The sequence below is a fragment of the Schistocerca piceifrons genome, chromosome 1 (genome assembly GCF_021461385.2).
Source record: "Schistocerca piceifrons isolate TAMUIC-IGC-003096 chromosome 1, iqSchPice1.1, whole genome shotgun sequence".
NCBI classification, from domain to species: domain Eukaryota; kingdom Metazoa; phylum Arthropoda; class Insecta; order Orthoptera; family Acrididae; genus Schistocerca; species Schistocerca piceifrons.
This window is the reverse complement of record NC_060138.1, coordinates 1,016,049,499-1,016,072,288: the sequence shown is the minus strand read 5'-3', so window position 1 is coordinate 1,016,072,288 and position 22,790 is coordinate 1,016,049,499. Positions and strand designations below refer to the sequence as shown.

The 22,790-nt window shown below is 41.4% G+C and overlaps 1 protein-coding gene across 4 annotated transcripts in view; it reads left to right on the top strand.

Moving 5' to 3' along the window:
* The window catches only part of LOC124805311 (epidermal retinol dehydrogenase 2-like), a 373,514-nt gene that overhangs the window by 315,286 nt on the left and 35,438 nt on the right, over positions 1-22,790 (top strand). For all 4 annotated transcript variants that reach the window (XM_047265864.1, XM_047265947.1, XM_047266089.1 and 1 more), the window contains one exon: positions 221-392. In XM_047265864.1, coding sequence (XP_047121820.1) covers positions 221-392 — 172 coding nt within the window. The remainder of the gene's footprint in view (positions 1-220; positions 393-22,790) is intronic.

Genomic DNA, 22,790 nt, shown 5'->3' with positions numbered 1-22,790 from the left:
TGTTCTCAGAGCAAAAAAGTGTGGGGCATTACTTATTGAACGACACTCGTAATTTAACAGGGGGCGGAGGGGGGGGGGCAAAAAGGACAATGTCTATTAATTTAAAACTGTTAGTAAAATAATAAAAGCACGAGATAGAGGATGCATATACTATATTGACGGGATTGTAGTGTATTTGAGACGTCGGGACTGGCTGAGCAGTGTGTGCGTTTGCCCGCAGCTCTGAGGCGCTGGACTCCGAGCGCGGGATGCTGCTGAAGGTGTACTCGGGGCTGGTGCTGGCGGCTGACGCGCTGCTCGTGCTGCTGCGCGTGCTGCTCGCCATCCTAGAGGCGCTCTTCTCCAAGTTCCTGCCCGCCAAGGAGAAGTCCGTCGCCGGCGAGATAGCGCTCGTGAGTACCCAACAACCTTCCGCTGTCTCCATGTCGGCGGTAAACACACTTCCATCAAAAGGATCAGGAAACACCTATTGAAAGTTCTCTTTAAATAAATAAAAAATGTAAGAGTGAAAGTTCTTTTTGAAATAATTAAAAATATCACTGAAATGCTGTTTCCGATTGTAAGGTCTGAGCTGAAATAATAAATGAACTTACAATGAAATGAACACCCTTAGCTGCTTACAGGCGTTGACGTACGTCAACGGGGACAGATCAAAATGTGTGCCCCGACGGGGACTCGAACCCGGGACCTCCTGCTTACATGGCAGACGCTCTATCCATCTGAGAGAATGTGAGAATGTGGGTTTCGCGGGAGGCGTGCCAGTGATAAATCCCTGCAGTCGCGCTATCCTCTGTGTCCTCGGTGGCTCAGATGGATAGAGCGTCTGCCATGTAAACAGGAGATCCCGGGTCCGAGTCCCGGTCGGGGCACACATTTTCATCTGTCGCCGTTGACGTATGTCAACGCCTGTAAGCAGCTAAGGGTGTTCATTTCATTGTAATTACATTCTAACGAGCTGCATGGTCACCGATGGTATCTGTTCTTTCGGACATGTCCGAAAGAACAGATACCATCTTAGTATATAAATAAATGAACTGTCGTAATGAAACTTGTACTGTCGTAATGTGAAAGCTAAGCTACACTTTAATAGTAATTAAACAACGGAAAATCCAGGATGGAATGTAACAATATTAAGCTAAGGAAAGATGCTGAGTCGCAGGCACAACAAAAGACTCACAATTATAGCTGTTCCCCGCAGTATGGTTTTAGCTGCCTGAGACTGCAGTCTTGTGTTTGAGTTGCGTTTGAGTGTGTGTGGGTGTGCTGCGCGTATGTCTGTCTAATTGTTGACGAAGGCGTTAACGGCTGAAACCTATAATTGTGAGAGTCTTTTTGTTGTGTCTTTCTGCGACTCAGCATCTCCGCTCTGTAATAGAAATTAGTTGTCGCAGTGAAAAAGGAAGTCTTTCATACTGTAAAAGTTAGCAGTCTGACTGCAAGACTTTTGAACAGTATAAACTGCCTCAATAATGAACTTTGGCATGAAACATTGGTTTTGCAGAACTGATCACAGAAACTTTCTCTGAATGACATAAACTGGCCCTGATTGAATAAATAAAAAAAACATCAAAATATTTAGTCCTTACCACTACTCTGCGCAAAACTGGATAACACGTTGCAGTACTGCTCTGTCTTGCGCGCCGCTATCCTAAAGCTGCAAATTACTTGTTCAGTTGGCTCTGCGCACTATGGGACTTAACGCCTGAGGTCATCAGTCCCCTAGAAGAACTACTTAAACCTAACTAACCCAAGGATATCACACACAGCCATGGCCGAGGCAGGATTCAAACCTGCGACGGCAGCGGTCGCGCGGTTCCAGACTGAAGCGCCTATAACCGCTCGGTCACAGAGGCCGGCTGCAAACTATTGTACCTACACAGAGGTACTCGAGAGGTGCAATGAGTTCTCTATTAGTTGCAAATCGAACTAATTTTCCGAATACACTTGGTTCTGCGATCCATTAAAAACTCTTAAGAGAAAATTTGGTAAAAAAAATTAATTATACGCATAAATGAACACACTATGTTTTTTGTATACTGTGAAATAGTGTTCATGCATGATTTTAAATTTAATGAACTTCTTAATATCCAAAAAATACTCTTTCCTATCTCTCAGATCTAGCAACTCTCAGTACAGTAACAAAGTCAGTCCGAAGGCACAGAAATAGTGAAAAAGCAACGTCATTATAATATTTGCCTATGACATTTCATTAAACTTCCTCCTTAACAGATCAGTTTCCGCTACAATCTTGATATAATCATGTTGATTGAACAGATTGATAAACTGAGACGTTATATTTTAAACAAAACATTTCCACTGCTTCCTCACTCTAACACAGCTTAACATTGTCTGCTCCACTGCGCCCTCACGCACGTCAGAGATAGTAACCTAACTTCTGCGATACAGCTTTACAACATCGCTGCTCGCTCACAGTCGATTCAGATTCCAAAATTATACATGACGCCTATGATTACCCCACGGTCCGGCGGACCAAAATTTCACACGCAGGGTGATGCCAGTGACGTTGCTTAGACTGGGAAATTTTACTTTATAAAAACAATATTCTGATAGAAAGATGTAGAGAGGTCAGCACACAAGTTTACGAGTACATAGGTAATGATAAAACTACACATGGCAGAAAATACGAGGGCTGTTCAGAAAGAAGGGAATGTTTCCGTCTGACGCCGCTAGGCGCGCGCAGATCGCTTATATTTTGGTACGTGCTTGCTCGGCAGCTCAGTCGGCATCCATCTGTGACAGTGGGAATGTCTCTGCGCGTCTGGTTTTTTCAGTATTCGAATTTGAAATGCGCGCTGCAATCGAATAACCCGCCACTTGTCAGGTGCGGTCTGTGATAAGGTTTTTTTCGCAAAAACCTAAAATCTATAGAAATTTATCGTGAACTGTGCGAAGTGTACAGAAACAATGTAATGAGTGAATGTTCCGTCCGGAAATGGTGCATTCAGTTTAAAAAATGGCCAAACCAACGTTCATGATGAAGAGAAGAGTGGACGCCCGAGCGTTGTGACTGACGATCTTGTCGCTAAAGTTGATGAAACGATTCGTGAAAACCGACACTTCATAATAACGGAGCTTTCGCTTTCTTTTCCACAAGTTTCACGGACTTTGTTGTTTGAAATTGTCACTCAAGAGCTAGGCTACCACAAATTTTCTGCACGATGAGTGCCCAAAATGCTTACAGAGCACTATAAAGAACAGCAAATGGGGCAACGATGACATTTCTGGAGGCCTACCACAAACATGGTGATTGATTACTGGATCGAATCGTAACCAGTAACGAGACTTGGGTGAAACACGTCAATTGCGAGACAAAATTACAGTCCATGGAGTGGGGTGACACAAGGTGTCCACCCCCCCCCCCCCCCAAAAAAAAAACCAAGAAAATGTTTGCAAACCTTGTCAGCAAGGAAGCTGATGGCGACAGTGTTTTGGGATAGGTAAGGTGTGCTTCTTATTGACTTTCTCGAACGTGGAGCAACCATAAATTCTGCCTGGTACTGTCAAACTTTGCACAGCCTTAGAAGAGCAGTTCAAAACAAACGCTGAGGAAAGATGACGTCCAAAATTTTGTTTTTGCATGACAATTCCCGACCTCACACGGCAAACTGCACTAAAGAACTCCTTAATTCAATCAAATGGGAAATTTTCCCTCACCCGCCCTATGGCCCCGACCTTGCACCAAGCGACTTCCACTTGTTTCCCAAGATGAAGAACTGCCTTGCAACGCAGCACTTTGATGACGACGCGGAACTCCGGGCGGGTGTGACTCACTAGCTGAAGTCTCAGGCAGCAGAATTTTACGGCTAAGGTATTTCAAATCTTGTCCACCGCTATGATAAGTGCCTCAATGTGTTTGGTGACTATGTGGAAAAGTAGTATGCCAGTCGCTCTTTCAGATGTATGTAATAAAATGTATTTCTTGTACTTTAATTTTTTTAATGCCAAAACGTTCCCTACTTTTTGAATAGCCCTCGTAAGTACAAATTATTGTTGGACATAAAACAGTTGCATAACTGAAAATAGGTACAAATCATTGCTGGACATAAACATATTGTTACAAGTATAGTATTTGCTAAATAATAGACACACAGTACTGCAAACTGCATTACATGAGTAGACTGTTAGTACAGAGAGCCGATAGAACACATACATGCACTGCACATGGTAGTGTCCTAAGTACAAAGAAAATGTTTATCACCACCCTAAGTTGCGGCACAAAAAGTGTCCTCACAGCAGTAAAACTTGTAAATAACTGCTAACCGTTAGTGCGTGGGCAACAATATGACACATTGAGTAAAAAATCTTGCAGTCCCACAGACAATGACTGTATAAATATTATTTAAAAAGCAGAGTGACGGTGTCGCCAGAGGCAGATCGATCAGTATAAACGAAACTGGGGAGTATTGTGTTGTCAGTAGAAAAGCAGTCACACGAGATGGTGACTTCGAATGTGCACTAGTCATTGGATATCACTTCAGTAACAAATCCGTCACGGACATTTCAACCCTTCTAAAGCTGCTCAGGTAGAGTGTTGGTGATGTGACTGAAGTGGAAACCTTAAGAAACAACCGCAGCATAAAGACCAGGCAGAGTTCACATACTGACAGACAGGTAGCATCGAGCATTGCGAAGATGGTGAAATCAGTGGAAGGAATCACTCGTGTGTTTCAAAGCCCAGCTAACACAATGAATGCATAAGGAATTACAAAGAATGGGGCACAACGGTTCGAGTAGCTCCTCAAAACCACACACTTCTGTAGTCAGTGATAAGCGACGCTCGATGTTGTGTAAACAGAGACGCCACTTATGACATTAGCACCCGTAATTATGGGAAATCTTCTTTATATTCTGAATATGATAATAAAGAACGTTAAAGTTTTGGAGAAATTATTTATCGGAACTCTTTCTTTGGCAGTGACATTACAAGAGAACTGGGGCCTCACAACCTTTGGTTTAATCTTTTTAGGATAATCGAGGATAATGATAATAATTGTTTTGACTTTGATTTTCTTTAAAGCTGCAAAATAGCTGCGGCCCACAGTTAGCAGGGAAACAATTCGTTTGGTATTTTCTTGACCGTGAAAGGAATTGAATGCTACTTTCGTGATAATCGCACTCAAAAAATATCGGACTTCACGAAACACAAATTACTGCAGGTCCTAATAAATGTAATATGTAAATTACTATTTCACACAAAACGGCTTTTAAAACAATCGCGAAACGAACGAATAGCTTCCAATAGCTTCAATATTTAATTTGCTAACTTCTTATGAATGAATTTATTTTTTTCTTTTTATCCAAAATGAAAGAGAATCTCCTAATCACATTGTCGTAACTTGCAGATTACTTTTTACGCTTTAATGAACACTCAGTCTACATACGTCAATAAAACTTACATTTATTATTACAGGTCAGCGACAAAAGACCTAATTGCAGCCAAGAGAACTTTTCACGCTTGTACATGTCCTTTCATAATATTCTAACACTCTTGACTTTGCGTAATTTCTACCTCCCTGTTCTTCTGCAAGGTTCATCCAACGCTGCATTTCATAGATGTTTAAATAAAAAAACTAAATATTGCTTCACTCAGGCGTACTAGACACTGTCATTAGGTAATTATTTCTTCTCAGTCCGCCTGCTTAGCTGAGTGTAACGATCCAGGGTGCATTGCAGCAAAACTCTACGACATTGTCAGGCCATAATGTGTAGAGCCGCCGATAAATATAAATAAGTTTTAAACCAAAACATATTATGGAGTTTCATCTTGAGCTAAGCTACCTCAGCAAAAAGCTTTTAAACTCCAAAAACGTTCCAGCAAAGGCGATTTTACCTGAAAGACGGAAACATGAAACGAAAAATAACATAGAAACTAAATATGCTGGAATAGCATGGAATGTAGTCTGGAAAACATCAGTAGTGATGTTCTTTCGTCTGACGCGAGAATAGCGTGGTACAAGGTGGTCAGTAACATCACCAGCACTAATGAGTGTCTGTTTGCCATCGGTTTAAGTGACATAACCTCTGCAGCAAATGCAACCTCGTTGATAGTGTGCCTCATCGTTACACATGTGGAGATGGATTATCAACTGGAGGTGGACCAGGGAGAAAATTGCTCAAATAACAAGAACTTGAGCAAACAATGTACCGACTAACATTTTCTTCAGACCAAAAGAAAGTTACTACCCTCAGACAAAAATAACGCAGTGATTTGGTGAATTGGCAAATATACAAGTTACATTTTTAACAATATTTGGAATGGTGAACATATTGAGTACAAGACGTAGATGGAAAATGAATTCGAGAAAACACATAAGTATCAGAATCACAATAACAAATATGGTAATATGCTCCGAATTGTCTTCAATAGATTGGGTATAGGTTAGGAACACGTGGATTCCTCGTGGAGAGGGTATGGGTTGGGCCACGAAGCACAAGCTGTGCCGCGGAGAGGCCCCGCTGCTTCTGCGGCGCGTTCCCGACTATAACATGCTCACCTGCAAGACACACATGAAAAATAAATCAATAGTACAGCAGATACAAGAGTATGACAGCAAACATTTGGTGTCTGTTATAAGGTAAAGTCTTGAACTCCCTAAGGATGCGTTTAGAAGACTGAAACTGACAAAAAATAACAAGGCAGTTCAAAATGGTTCAAATGGCTCTGAGCACTATGCGACTTAGCGTCTGAGATCATCAGTCACCTAGAACTTAGAACTAATTAAACCTAACTAACCTGAGGACATCACACACATCCATGCCCGAGGCAGGATTCGAACCTGCGACCGCAGTGGTCGCTCGGTTCCAGACTGCAGCACCTAAAACCACACGGCCACTCCGGCGGGCAACAAGGCAGTAAAAGACTTTTTGCGATATTGCTCTTCGGGACTACTCTCCTATCCGCGTAATTTACCCTGGAGCAGACTGAGGAACACACATCAAGGATTTACTGAATGATTGATTTGGGTCTGGAAAATGATGTTCAGGAGCCTCAGGCTGCAGAAGAAGAATGCCACCAGTTGAAAGTGACAGTGAAGATGCTAAATGTATACTACTGCTAAAGACTGAATACCATTTCTCATTCTATGAATACTGTAATTTATGACTGTAATTATCTGTCACCTTATTTATGTTATTTCATTGTAAGCTAGCCATTTTTCTTACTGTTTCGTGAAATAAATAAAAAAAAAGTGGCAAAGTGCTTGCCTCCCATGCAGTAGGCCCGGGTTCGTTTCCCGGCCGGGTTGGAGATTTTCTCCGCTCGGAGACTGTATGTTGTGTTCTCCTCATCATCATTTCATCCTCATCACCTGCACGTAAGTCGCCCAATGTAGCGTCGACTGAAACAAGACTTGCACTCGACGGCCGAAATTCCCCGGATGGAGCCTCCCGGCCAACAGTGCCATACGACCATTTCATTTTTTTTAAATTTCTTCTCATATGGGGGACAATGCGTTAAGTCTGGTTGTGACACCATACAGTGTACTGTACAATGTACTGCCAACAGTCAAGTGCGGAGAAGGTGCTGTTCCGGTATGGGGGGTGTTTATTCCTGGTTTTGGTGAGACCCCTTACTGTGCTTCAGAAAACCTAAATTCGAAAGGATATGGAAACATTTTACAGCATTGTGTACTGTGTACAGGAGAGAAACATTCGAGAGACGATGATTGTATCAGCATGACAATGCGCCCTGCCATAAAACAACGGTTTGTGGACGGTAACATTACTGCAATGGACTGGCCTGCCCAGAGCCCCGACTTGAACTCAACGCAACACGTTTGGAATGAGTCAGAACGTCGATCTCGCTCCAGACTCTCAGTCCAGTATCACTACTTTCTCTGCTTTCGGCTCTGGAGGAATAATACACTGCCATTCCTCCACAGACATTCATCACTTCATTGAAAGTGTCCCCAGCAGAGTTCAAGCCGCCATTGAGGTGAAGGGTGGGTACATCGCGTATTAGTGTCAGGTAATAGGTGTCAACATACTTTGGATCAGACAGTGTATTCGTAAAAATCTCTTCGCTACATTTGATTACCTAGTGCCTAGTGAAGATAAAATTAAGACTAGAGCACACCGTGACAAAATCATTTTTCGCAAATCTGTAACGAGTAAATTGGCTGATTGCTAGCATTGATCAGTACTGTTACCTTATTTTTGACTGATGCCTTGACCTAGTGACTAGAGTTGCCACTTACTAATCCAGAGGCCCCATATACTATATCCGTTGAAGTCTGATTTTCACAGAGCATATTGTCTTGCAACAGGGATGCATTCAGTCTTGAGCATGTGCTTGGAACAGCTTGATCAGAATGGCACAATTCACGATTCTGTACCATGTTGAATTAATATCTGTGGTTAGTATATGGTATCTTATTTCGATGCCACATTGCGACCAGCACGAAATACATGACTCACTCCTTCTAAAACAGTCATTTTAGAGACCAGGTTATATGCATTTGCATGCTGCATATGCATTTGCATATTTATCTCCTTTTCACCGGTTACTGCATATTTTAACTAAAAACTAGTGACGATGCATATTTTCGCTCTGTGTTTACAACATTTTAAAAGTTGATGTCTCACAGATTGACTGCAATCTGGAACTGCGTGCAGTCGCTGACCGAGTGGTCATTGCCCAGGAAAATCGTTACAGAAGAGGAACAGGAACAGGCAGACAGAGTCAATGCTCCTGCACCCGCGGTTAATCCCCTCCGCTGTCATACCGTACGCGTCGGCAACAGTTACACTACGCAAGCTTTTAGTCGCACGTCCATTGTTTCAGTTCAGCTTTCTATTTACTTGTACGCAGTTAAACGTGTTTACGACGACATGTAGTGTGTTACATGTTGTGCGCCATGCCGTCCGAAAAAAGAAACGTCCTTTCGTGTATAGCTGACCATCCTGGCACATTTACATATGACGGAATTGTTTTATATTGTCCAGCTTGCGAGAAAAACGTTTCGTGCAAAAAATGTTCAAGTAGACCAGCATGTCAGCACAAGTGTTCGTATCGCAGGAATGCAGAAGAAAGGACCACGACAACAACTTCCGACAATAGCAAGTTGCAGTAGCAGGGATTTGTCCAAAGGTAACCAAAAATAGTCGGTTTAACGTGGATCTATGTAAAGCATTCATTGCAAGCAATATTCCTCTTCACAAACTTATAAATCCTATTCTCAAAGGCTTCCTGCGTAAATATTGCTTAAACCAAATTATACCAGATGAATCAAAATTGCTTAAAAATTGCATACCGACAATTTACGTAAATGTTCTGGAAGAAATACGCAATGAACTGAAGGACAGCATTATCTGGATTTCAGTTGACGAAACTACAGACACTTGTGGCCGTTATGTGGCAAATTTAATTGCTGGTGCTTTAAAAGAAGAGCCGTCTTCTTCTTATTTAGCAGCCTGCAAAGAACTTGAAAAAGTAAATCATTCTACGATTGCCAGATTTGTGAATGAGGGTATTAGAAAAATATTTTCAGAATCTTCTGCAGATGAAAGGGTGTTTGTGTTTATTTCAGATTCTGTATCATATATGACCAAATCAGGAAATGCCCTCCGTATATTTTATCCAAATTTGATTCAGGTGACTTGCTTTGCTCAAGGATTACATCGCCTTGCTGAAGAAGTACGTTCCACGTTTGTGAATGTAAATAAACTGATTTCATCCACAAAGAAAGTTTTTCTCAAGGCTCCTGCTCGCATCAAGACCTACAAAGGAAAGCTGCTAAATGTATCTTTACCTCCCGAACCAGTGCTAACTCGGGTCACATGGGTCGAAGCTGCGTTATTTTACAATGAATATTTCGAGGCCATTAGAGGAGTAGTAAACGACTTCGATAGTGCAGAGGCTTTGGCAGTTTGCCAGTGCAAGGAAGCTTTTAACGTTTCCGGTATTGAAAAAGACTTTGCTGTGATTAGCACTCATTTTTCCCATATACCTGCAGGTATTAAAAAAGCTTGAAACTCAAGGTTTGGCATTAAATGAACCTATTCAGTTAATGAATAAAATTATTCTTGTGAACTCCTCATTGCCGGAGGCATTCCCAAGAAAATTGAAAGAAAAGTTTGAAAACATTTTAAACAATAACCAAGGTTTTGGAACCTTGTGCAAAATTGATAGTTTTATTAATGGAATGGATCAATTTTTACCAGAAACAGTAAGTACCAACATAGCACCCAAATTGAAATACTGCCCAGTTACCTCAGTCGATGCAGAACAGTCCTTTTCTGCTTACAAAAATGTTTTAAGTGATTGAAGATACTATCTTAACCCATTAAGTCCCAAATAATTTTTTTTAAATTGAAGTTTTTATTCCTTAATTATAGTGTACATAGTGTATGAACCACAATAAGTACAAAAATAGCCAAAGAACATTTATACATGCTGATATAATGGCCGTCCTCAAAATAGGACTCTGGGGTCTAACAGTGTCGTATAGCATACTCAACTGTATTCAAGTCTTTAACTATTTATTTGCTTGTGAAGTAATAATTTATTGTATATTTATAAATAAATATGTGCTCCCAATAGTTGGTCATCCCTTGCAGTATCTTCTGGATCCTTTCCTCAGTATAAATCAAATTTGAAACAGTAGCCACTTGCTCCACAAAGAGACCACAACTTATAGCCAAATCTAACAGGCTTGCCTCGGATAAACTGTTTCAGCCCACTCCGTCCATAGTATTTGACTATCATTTCGTCAACTGACAAATTTTTCTCAAATATTCCAAATTTTTGAAAAAATTCATTTATCATTTTCAAGAGACGTCTAGTTTTGAATCCGCGATCGTGTTTGTTTTCATTAGCTAAGTCATTATCTTGAAAATGAAGCAATGTTTTCAACTTCTGATATTTATTCCTTGACATAGCTGTCTTTATAATTGGTATGCCAACATCTTCATCTTCAGACCAGTATAGCTTCTCAGCAGGGAGCTTATGGTAGCCAGAAAAAAGAAGAAATCCGACAAAGACCTTCACTTCTTCGACTGTGATGATAAAATCCTGCATATTCTTCATATTTACTGCGTATCTTACAGTTTCTTCTTTATGAACTCGTATATGTTTTCGTTCATCAGTTCTTCAAACATGTCCTTCGGAGTCAAGGAAGAAAGTTGTTCCCTCAATTCCTCTCTCTTTGTGCTGATGTCATGCTCACTAGTTTGAGACAGCTTTGTATAAACTGGAGGTGTCTTTTTCCAATTGCTTTTCTCATCAGTAAGACGTCTCTTCTTCGATTTACTTCTGGAAACTTCGGATGTACTTGGTAGTAAAGTTTTACATACAGTTTCTTCGTTATTCTGTGATGCAACATAATGTAATTCAATATCTCCTGGCACACCTGAGACTTCCACGGTTCCAGTAACATCGTCTGGACCTTCTTCTTCGTCGGTCATACAGTCTACTTCAGGAGGACATACGGTGATATCAAAATTGTCCTGATCATATGACACCGCATTATAGAATGCGTCACTTTTATTATTTCTTCTATTTCTTCCTTAGTGAGGTAACTATCTCGTCTGAAGGCCATTGTAATCTACATAAAATGAAATGAAATAAAATGTAATAAAATAAAGTGCAATGAAAGAAAAATTACCACGTCCTAAAAATAAAATACATCATCAGTAGCAGAGTTTCATATTCGAACGTGCAGCAATACAAATAACTGAAATGATAACACCAAGTCCCAGTGTCCTATTTCGAGTACACCAAATTTTATAACGATGGAAAACAATGAATATAGCTCCAATTGAGCTAACAATGCAAGTAGTTTAAAAGACACATTGTTGACTATAAATAATCACAAAAAGATCTTTGCCACATATTTCAAATATTACTAAATTGTCGATAAAGTAAATACCTGTAATAACGAAAAGTGTGCCTTAGTATTCAATAACCAATTACTGGTAGGATTTATAGCTTGTAATTTCCTGTAAGCATACATTTGTTATAAAAAGCATCAACAAATGACGTAGAACAGTAATAGTTGCAAATTAATAATTTATTGTATATTTATAAATAAATATGTGCTCTGTCCTCAAAATAGGACACTGCTACTTAATGGGTTAATACCGAACATTTGGAACAGTGCTTGGTCGTTTATGATTACAATAGCAGAAAAATTTAAAATAAATTGTAAATGATGCTTTGATCCAGTAGTATTAATTAAAAGTTAATGCTGTTCAAAAAAAATTCATGATTGTATGTTGCTTTTTAAATAAAATATTACGGAATTTTTGAGGGTGTCCCTCTGCATGCGATACATCTCGAAGTTGGTCCTGTAGATATCCGTTGTTTCGCTGCGACTCACTGTTGCGCTGCGACTCACTCGTATCGCATCCGTTTGTTACCGACAACAGTATCAAAGAAGGAACAATTCTTGGGACACGATGTGCGTCCCCATTTTGCAAATTTTTAGAAAATAATCCCAGAAAGGCCCCCTTCCTAACCTCTGCCAGAAAGTATTCAAAAAATATCAGCGTTCTAAATGTACCGATTTTTCGCGTGGCCGGCGCTTTTCCTCGTAGTTGATATGCACAGGTTCGACTTTGAGGTATAATGCAAGCAGTAACTACCATGTTTTTTTATTATTTGATTTTGCATATTTCGACACTTTTCATGCATTTTTAAACTTTTTCCTTGCATATTTGCCTGCGTATTTTAGTTTTTTATGATACGTATAATCGGGTCTCTAGTCATTATTATGTGTTTTGGGCAGTTTATATCGAAGATGTCTCGTGTGTTTGCTGTTTCTGGTGACTTCGTCATATTGGTTGTTCATTAGATGCATGTGGAACAAGATGATAAGTGACCCGAACTGTGAATCGGTTACTTCTTGAACCACTGACGTAAGATGTACTAGCAACTTCAGTATGCAGAATCTTAAGCAATACTTGTATTGAAAGCAGTAATTACGCTTGTCACTGATGGAGATGGAATTACAAAGAGGACTGCATTTTTTAGGGCATCAAACTAGTTCCATATAAAAAAGTCATTACGTCAACTGGAAAATTTCCATTCCGGTCAGGGACTGGCAGAGGTGGAGATGCAAGCAGTGTTCTTGCACAGTCAGACGCGTGTGGTAGGGAAGGTTTAACCATATCACTTACATAATAACTAGCGGACCAGAAGAGCTAAGGCGATAATTTCGTGGCGGCTGTCCACATGCTTCACTACAGAAATCCAACTGTTAAATTAAAGAAAAACCGCCCCATTTGTTGTTGAGAAATTTGAGTCATCACCGGTTTCGGCCTCTATATTAAGCCATTTTCAAGTGAACATATAACACTTCAAATCCACCTAACTTGCACTTTTATCACTTGGACGTTGCTTCTCTACATCATAATTTTTCAGAACCACTTGAAAAGAGTCTAATATACAAAGGCCGAAACCGGTAGTGAAATCAGTTCTCAACAGCATCTGGAACGGTTTTACATTACTTAAATAAAGAGTTGCAGAATCAGCACATGGAGAAATTAATAGTCCTACTGCTTGTTGCGGTCCATGTTGAAGAATACGGCAAAAATAATTCCTCCATTACTGCGATTTTACCATGAAAATAGTTAATAATATACAGGAAAGCTATGATAAATACTTACGGGAAAAGTTAAATTAGTGCCAAGTTAGAGAGATCTGCTCTTCTAGACAATAGCAGTGACTAATTCGACTGAGTCCGGCCGAGGGATTACCGCTCATAAAAACCAACTGTGACGAGGAATCCAGCACTATTTCGAAAAGGAGGAGGGGAAAGGAACTGAAAACAGAAGAAAGAAACTGAAAACGGAACACACTTCTGTGGTCGGCTTTTAGCACTGTTCCATATCTAAGAACGTGCGAACTACAGTAAGTCCCCGGATTTTATTTCTATTTTTTTTTTTTATGGGCCATCAATTCTCAGACTGGTTTGAAGGGTCCCGCCACAGCCTTTTCTCCTGTGCCGAAGTCTCCATCTCAAGGAGCACTTACATCCAACGTTGTCGGGTATGTGTTGGATATATTCTAATCCCTGTCTTCCCCTACAGCGAGGCCCACGAGAAAGACAGGCCGTGGCGCGTACGGCACAGCACGTGTGATACTACAGGTCATCTCCGGTGCGGGAGTAACTATTTCAGACGAGTTTAATAATTCTTGACTGCGCGTGTAAATCAATGCAAGCTCTCGATAGCACACGACAAAGTTAAGATTGTCAGTGGATACCTTCCCAATTACATATTGATATCCAGTGGATCCTTCACGGAACCGAGCGTTCGCGAAGTGTGGCGGACAAGTCGAGTATAGTGAATTCAAAAGTTCGTGGCGAGGACCGTAAATCTCCTCGGCCCCACCCTACAGTTTGCCGGCTATGGTTCCCCACAGTATTACGGAAGTTGTTCCCTAACGTCTTAACACATGTCCTATCCTCCTGACCCTTCTTGTCAGTATTTTCTATATATTCCTTTGCCGGCCGGAGTGGCCGAGCGGTTCTAGGCGCTGCACTCTGGAACCACGCTACCGCTACGGTCGCAGGTTCGAATCCTACCTCGGGCATGGATGTGTGTGATGTCCTTAGGTTAGTTAGGTTTAAGTAGTTCTACGTGCTAGGGGATTGATGACCTCAGAAGTTAAGTCCCATAGTGCTCAGAGCCATTTGAACCCGTCCTACCAACATAGCATGGGCTATAGCACGCGTGTCACTTGAGATTTCATCACTAAACCTGCGGGTCACTTCACCCTCAAAATCTGGCACCCTCACCTCACGCCTACCACCACCAACATGCTGAGGAGGCAAATCCTTGTTTCTCGTAAGCGTCCACGAATTCCAGCAATGCTACTGTGGTGTGGATGTTTTCTGCTAAGAACTGATTTTCGAAGATACGAATAGCTGCTCTTCAATTTCCCCTCGCCTCATCGTTTAACCTTTATATTTTGATTTTGATGGAACGAAGTTTTTATATGCAGTGAGGTGCTCATAATATGGAATACTAATTGCCAGAGTGTCGCCGCCACAACTTCGGACAACGGTGACATGAGGTCTAAGGCAGGTAAAATGATTTCAGATTCATCCGAAATAAATAAATAAAGCTTGTCTAGCCTTCGTTTGTCACACAGCTATGACTTTGTCACAGATTTGCACAGTTTTGAGTTTCGTTTGTTCAGTACGCAGAAAAATATTGTGATAAAAAATAGTTCAAATGGCTCTGAGCACTATGGGACTCAACTGCTGAGGTCATTAGTCCCCTAGAACTTAGAACTAGTTAAACCTAACTAACCTAAGGACATCACAAACATCCATGCCCGAGGCAGGATTCGAACCTGCGACCGTAGCGGTCTTGCGGTTCCAGACTGCAGCGCCTTTAACCGCACGGCCACTTCGGCCGGCAATATTGTGACAATATTTGAAAATTTTGAGTGATCTTTTTTTCTAATTTTCTTAAAATTAAAATGATTATAGGCCTATCCTCATTAAAACAAAATGATAATTACAAAAAATGGAGCTACATCATCAATTAAAGAAAATTTTGGGACTTACTTACACACTTGTTCAATGGGACCATGTGAGAAAAGAACAGGTCACAACATTTACTTTTAACACAGTATACTTTACGCAACGTAATTAGATAAAACCGTCACACATTTACTAACAATTTCAGAGGCATCATAAAAACAGCGATGACACATTTGATACAATATTTTTAACAACTGTATATCATATTTAGGAACAAAGTGATAATGCGCAATAGAACTTTCTACGATCTCAGCTGTCACACTTGTTTCGGCTGGTATGTGTGCTGCCATGCTTACTCCTATAATCTACGGAGAAATTTTTTCGCTTCCTCATAGCTGAAAAACTTTTTGTAATATTTAACTCTGACACAGCATGTTCTGCACATGTAACTTACATTTATCAGCTGTTTGTTTTCAGTCAGCTCTTCAAATTTATCGGAAGTAACGTAAAGTTTCCACACTTACATGAGATACAGAACACGTAACTGTAATACTGCAGTAAATAAAAAAATGGAAATGTCGTGTGGCTAGGGTCTCCCGGCGGGTAGACCGTCCGCCTGGTGCAGGTCTTTCGATTTGACGCCACTTCGGCGACCTGCGCGTCGATGGGGATGAAATGATGATGATTAAGACAACACAACACCCAGTCCCTGAGCGGAGAAAATCTCCGACCCAGCCGGGAATCGAACCCGGGCCCTTAGGATTGACAGTCTGTCACGCTGACCACTCAGCTACCGGGGCGGACATACTGCAGTAAATAAATGGTTTTTTTTATTTATCTACAATTGAGATTCTTGCGCTACTTGCACCAGGATATTTTGCACTTCGTTTTTTCAAGTCTTCCATCCCACATGTTCTGCGAATTCTGCTACTGAATCGAAGCAGTGATCTAGCAAGAAGGACTTCCATGTATTACTAAAAGAGGGAGAATAACAGAACAACTTTTCTTTTGTGGAAGGTTATTGTTAACATGTAACACACTACCTATAATGAAACGTTTATAAGCTGATGTCCTTACTGACTGGACGTGGGTCTTTCCTTTTGTGGACGTTAAACCGTAATTTTCCTTCCTAACTTTCCTTTTTGCCTTATAACATGTTCATGGATACTGAAGTTTTCCACATGCAGATAAGACTAGCACATGAACAAGGGGGGAAATGTGCGTTTTAACAGATCTGGCGTAGGAATTTTACACGCGTCCATTTTCGTAAACACTGTGATTTGTGAGCCAGATACAACAGACAACTGCCGCTCGGAAGCGCTACAGTCGCAAATCGTCAGGAGCAGCACGTTCCGTTGCAATGGCGCCAGCTCGTTTCGAAGCGTGCACCAAACACAATGTAAACCGCGTCTGGCGTGCCTAACGAAGACAATCACGCCCTGCGTCCATCAATGAACGGTTCATTTTTCTTTCCTTCCTGCCCCACAGTCTTGTCTTCACAACATCTTCAATACAACCCCCGCTAAACTAGCCACTAAGTCTCGTACGTACGACATATGACTAAAGTGCTAAGTTATGTTCTCAAAGGTGTCGGCGCATAATCCGTTTATGTTCGTGTGGCGAGGAGCTATTTAACACAGACATGTTGTGCACAGTTGCACTGTTGAAAACAATGATAAAAAGTGGAACAAAAAAGCCAGAATAACTGCACGCTATCGATCGCATCAAAGCAAACGGTTTTCTTCGTCTATCAGATGGAAACAATTCCATCATCCTTCCTTTATAAACAGCCTTACAATTAGCTCCTAACGATCAAGCTATGAAAACCTCTTCTAGAGCATTGTCCAAAGGCCATAAGATAAATCTGACCATTAGAAGACATGTGATATCAAATCCTGGCTTTGTACAGCGCTTGTGAATGTAAAATGTGAGTTGCTTTCTTTTTTACCGGTAGACCTACAGCTACGACGCTCGCCAGTCTTAGGTTTCCGCGTCTTCGAGCAGCGAGTCGGAAGATGGACCCCGCTGGGAATTTCTCCGCCGGTATAATAGCGAAACTCGCGCAAGCAGCACTTTCTCCTCCGTGGTACTCGCAACAGATCAGAAAGCTTCCTCACTGAGGCTGTCATTAAAATGTGGGGACTGAGGAGAAAGTGTTCCTCTGATGAGCTCCAGTCGCTTCAAAATGACTTTTTTTTTTCTCGTCTACAGTGTGACTTGCGACTGTCTGTAATTTCTTACTTCTTGCCATTCACTGCCGCATAGAGTACAATTTATGCGTCCTGCTTGGATCAGCTGCATACAAAGGGCGATCAAAAAGTTTCCATTCCAAGTGTGTACAGTCAAAAATCGGTATGCAGGCAAAATCGCAGTGAGCATTGAGGCAATCATCCCACCGAAGCACCAGGTTTGGTAAAAAACCGTGTCGTCCTGCGTGACGTAGTCCATAACTCCCTGCTGCACATCCCAGTGCGACAGGAAGCGTCGACGCATCAGCGCCTTTCTTAGGGAACCGAAGGCTTGATAATCGCCTGGGGAAAGATCAGGACTACAGGCCGGGTGCTCGAGTGTCTCCCACTTGAATTGGCGTAGCTTCTGCGTCACGACATTTGCGACAGGGGACGTGGATTATCGTGAAGCAGCAGCACCGCTTGCCGCGCACCATTCCACAACGGTGGTTTTCGATAGACATGCTGCCTCAAACACATTCTCCATTCTCCAATGGATGTCGTTCGACAGCCCTGTTTGGACGCATTTGGTAATAACGTCACCGTAGTTCACGTTTCCGCATTTACTGCACGCATGTCGTCAAGACACGAATGTCACACTAACCCCTTGCCTATGTGATATATGAAATATGATTTATTCATCTCACTACGTACAATTTTCAAATCATTTGATTTGATGCACAGGAGACATGTGAAGGTTCACAAAAAGAAATTTTTTTCTCTTTTTTAAGAGAAATACAAAAGTTTTCATTGTACATTACTGACCATTAAAATTGCTACACCACGAAGATCAAGTGCTACAGACGCCAAATTTAACCGACGGGAAAAAGATGCTGTGATATGCAAATGATTAGTTTTTCAGAGCATTCACATAAGGTTGGCGCCGGTGGCGACACCTACAACGTGCTGACATGAGGAAAGTTTCCAACAGATTTCTCATACACAAACAGCAGTTGACCGCCGTTGCCTGGTGAAATGTTGTTGTGATGCCTCGTTTAAGGAGGAGAAATGCGTACCATCACGTTTCTGACTGATAAAGGTCAGATTGCAGCCTATCGCGAATGAGGTTTATCGTATCGCAACATTGCTGCTCGCGTTGGTCGAGATCCAATGACTGTTAGCAGAATATGGAATCGGTGGGTTCAGGAGGGTAATACGGAACGCCGAGCTGGATCCCAACGGCCTTGTATCACTAACAGTCGAGATGACAGGCATCTTATCCGCACGGTGTAACGGATCGTGCAGCCACGTCTCGATCCCTGAGACAACAGATGGGGACGTTTGCAAGACAACAACCATCTGCACGAACAGTTCGACGACGTTTGCAGCAGCATGGACTACCAGCTCGGAGACCATGGCTGCGGGTGCCCTTGTCGCTGCATCACAGACAGGAGCGCCTGCTATGGTGCACTCAACAAGGAACCTGGGTGCACGAATGGAAAAACGTCATTTTTTCGGATGAATCCAGGTTCTGTTTACAGCATCATGATGGTCGCATCCGTGTTTGGCGACATCGCGGTGAACGCACATTGGGAGCTTGTAATCGTCATCGCCATACTGGCGTATCACTCGGCGTGATGGTATGGGGTGCCATTGGTTACACGTCTCGGTCACCTCTTGTTCGCATTAATGGCACTTTGAACAGTGGACGTTACATTTCAGATGTGTTGCGTCCCGTGGCTCTACCCTTTATTCAATCCCTGCGAAAGCCTACATTTCAGCAGGATAATGCACGACCGCATGTTGCAGGTCCTTTACGGGCCTTTCTGGATACAGAAAATGTTCGACTGCTGCCCTGGCCAGCAAATTCTCCAGATCTCTTACCAATTGAAAACGTCTGGTCAATGGTGACCGATCGACTGGCTCGTCACAATACGCCAGTCACTACTCTTGATGAACTGTGTTATCGTATTGAAGCTGCATGGGCAGCTGTACCTGTACACGCCATCCAAGCTCTGTTTGACTCAATGCCCAGGCGTATTAAGGCCGTTATTACGGCCAGAGGTGGTTGTTGTGGGTACTGATTTCTCAGGATCTATGCACCCAAATTGCGTGAAAATGTAGTCACATGTCAGTTCTAGTATAATATATTTATCCAATGAATACCCGTTTATCATCTGCATTTCTTCTTGGTGTAGCAATGTTAATGACCAGTAGTATATTTTACATTTCTAAGTTACAGCTACACAAGTACATAAAATAATACATGTGTAACAATCCCTGTGTTCAGTCTGTGAAGCTGTCCTCAATGAATTCTTCGACAGAATAATAACACTTTTCCACCGGAAGAGTAAAGAGCAATCTTTTCAGTGAACCAAGCTCCATCTTAAATATATTACTGCCTTTTATGTTATCGAAAATTTTTAACCCCATATATTCCGGTGTTTGGGCATAAAGTTTTAAACGATGTGTTGGAAGTTTGAAATTATCTCAGTGGCGAGTGCTGTAGTTGTGGTCAAAACGGAAAGTGTCTAGTGTATGTTGATTTTTATATAAGAACACCACCACCTTATATATGTAAAGTGAGGTAATAGTGTTATTACATTTTTTAACAGTAGTCGACAGGATTCTCGTTTTTTTTGCAACACAAGTGTTTCTAATTATTTTCTTTTGTAATACTAGGAGCCTAGTGACATTTACTGAGTTTTCCCAGAAGATTATGCCATAACGAATAACTGACTCAAAGTAGCAGTGATAAACTATCTTTCTGGTATCCATGTTTGTGGCACCTTACAAAATACACATTGCAAATGCCAAGCTGTTCAGTTTCTCTGCTAAGTAATATATGTGTACCCTCTAATTTAAATTTTTATCTAGATTTAGGCCTAAGAACTTCAAGTGGTTTCCTTCTGTGATACCTTTCTACTGATTTAGCTTCAAATTGCATCATTTTGGTTTTAATTAAATTTAGTTTTAACCCCCTTTTGATGGAACCAAGTTTCGAGTTTTGCTAAAGTATTTTTGGCTTTTTCTGGAATGCTTTCAGATACCTCATTTTCAATTAGAACTGATGTATCATCAGCAAATAAGATTGAATGAACAGCAATAGGAAGTGGTACGTCATTTACGTAAAAAAGAAACAGATGGGGACCCAATATCGAACCTTGTGGGGCTCCTTGGAGAACTGTTTTCCAGTCTGAGGAATAATTGGTTCCACGTGAAGTTAAAATTACTCTTTGTTTCCTATCTGAAAGGTAAGAGCTAAACCATTTTAAAGAAGTGTCCCCGATTCCATACATCTGTAATTTGTGAAGGGGTAACGCATGGTTCACCGAATCGAAAGCTTTAGTTAGATCACAGAATATTGCTGTGACCTTTCTACCCTTATCTAACGTGGAGCGTATGGATAAGCTCATTTATAGCATTCATAGTGCTTTTACCCTGATGGAATCCAACAATAAGAAATTAATTAATTTGTTTTGCTGCTATATGTCGGTGCTTACATATCCGCATCGAAGCCACGCTACTTTGCATATAAGGCTGCACCCATGCCCTCAAATGGAAAATTTCTGATCACCCTCTACATTTTTATTTTATTTATCCTGGAAAGTTAAGGCCAAGAGACCCACACTTACATCTAACTAGGCATTTTACATAAACAATCTGACCAAAATTATCTATGCAACTCGGAATAGATCACCATATGTCAAGAGTGGCGGACCTGCGAGTATAGGAGTCGGGGGAGTACTGTGTTGGCAGCAGAGAAGCAGTCACAGCAGAGTGGATTGGTCAGGCGAGCTCAGTGACTTCGAACGTGGACTTGCCACTGGATTTCACCAAATAAATTCATCAGGGACGTTTAAACCCTTTTGCAACTGCCCAAATCGACTGTTCGTGTAATGACTGTAGAGACGGGCAGGACCACCACAGCCAAACTAACACCATGTACTGACAATGGACCACTGCAAAGGGTGGGTGAATCACTGGTGAGTTCCAGCAGTCGAGCTAGCACAATGACTGTGCACAGGAAGTTGAAAAGAATGGGGTATAGTGGTCGAGCACCTACTTATAAGTCACAAATTTCTGTAGTCACATGTACGTGACGCTTCTGATGGTGTGAAAAGAGAAGCAACTGGACGTTGGATGAATGGAAACCAGTGATTTGGAGTAATGAATCACGCCGGTGGCAATCGGATATAATAGTCAACGAAGGATAATTAGGGGAAAAATTTATGTACTCGAAAATTTTTGTACTGTGGTAGGCTAGAAGTGTAATGAATAGCATACTAAAAATCCTGATCGGGGGAGAGGAGGAAGAGGGTTGGGAATGTTTTAAGATCACTTTTCTAGGTTTTTCTTGACTACTTCGAAAATCGCGGCTCCTAGCGAAAATGTTTTCCAGTAGGAGGCCCTGCTCTACGACTAACAGCTTCCACGTTGCAGGGGATGGTAAAATTGTAGATTATTAAAAATAGTGCTTTAATGGTTTAAAATTGATATTTATTGTTAAATGAAGTAGGTTAATAATAAATGTTGTGCGCACCACATAGTGCAGTAGGACTGTATTACGGAATAAATTACGTTCTGGTGGTGTAACAAGGTGGAAAGGAGGGGCTGGAGATTAGAAGCATTGGAGATTAGAAGCATGAGGGGATGATTGTCGCCAGATTGTACTCATGCATTTGCCTCCTCTCTACTGTACAAAGTCACAAAGCAAACTACAAGCTGTTTCACAAAATCATAAAGACCTTTCTGCAGCTCGACTTATGAATCAGTGGCAGTGCACTGTGAAGACATGCCGATGTTGTTTATTTTCCACAAAGTGCGTTAACGCTAACACAAGAAACTCATATGTACATAAATCTCTGCACAGTGCAGGACATCCTGTACGGCAGCTGTAGAGTTCTTCCGGGAAAAGCAATTTCCCCCGCCACGATTGCTGCTCCGTTCTCAGTTTACAGACAGTCTATAATCCAGAGCATTTCCTAACCAGTTTCTCTCTTGTGAGTAGACAAAATAACTTCGTCGAGCTCGTGTTTATATAGCGGAGTTATTTTCAGTTTGAGTATTTTATTTGCAGTTCTCAAATGAGCTATTGTGTAAAGAAGTTAAGCAGCTGGAGCTATGATATGCCTACTAAATTGAAGAGCCTGCTCCCAAGTGTATCAGT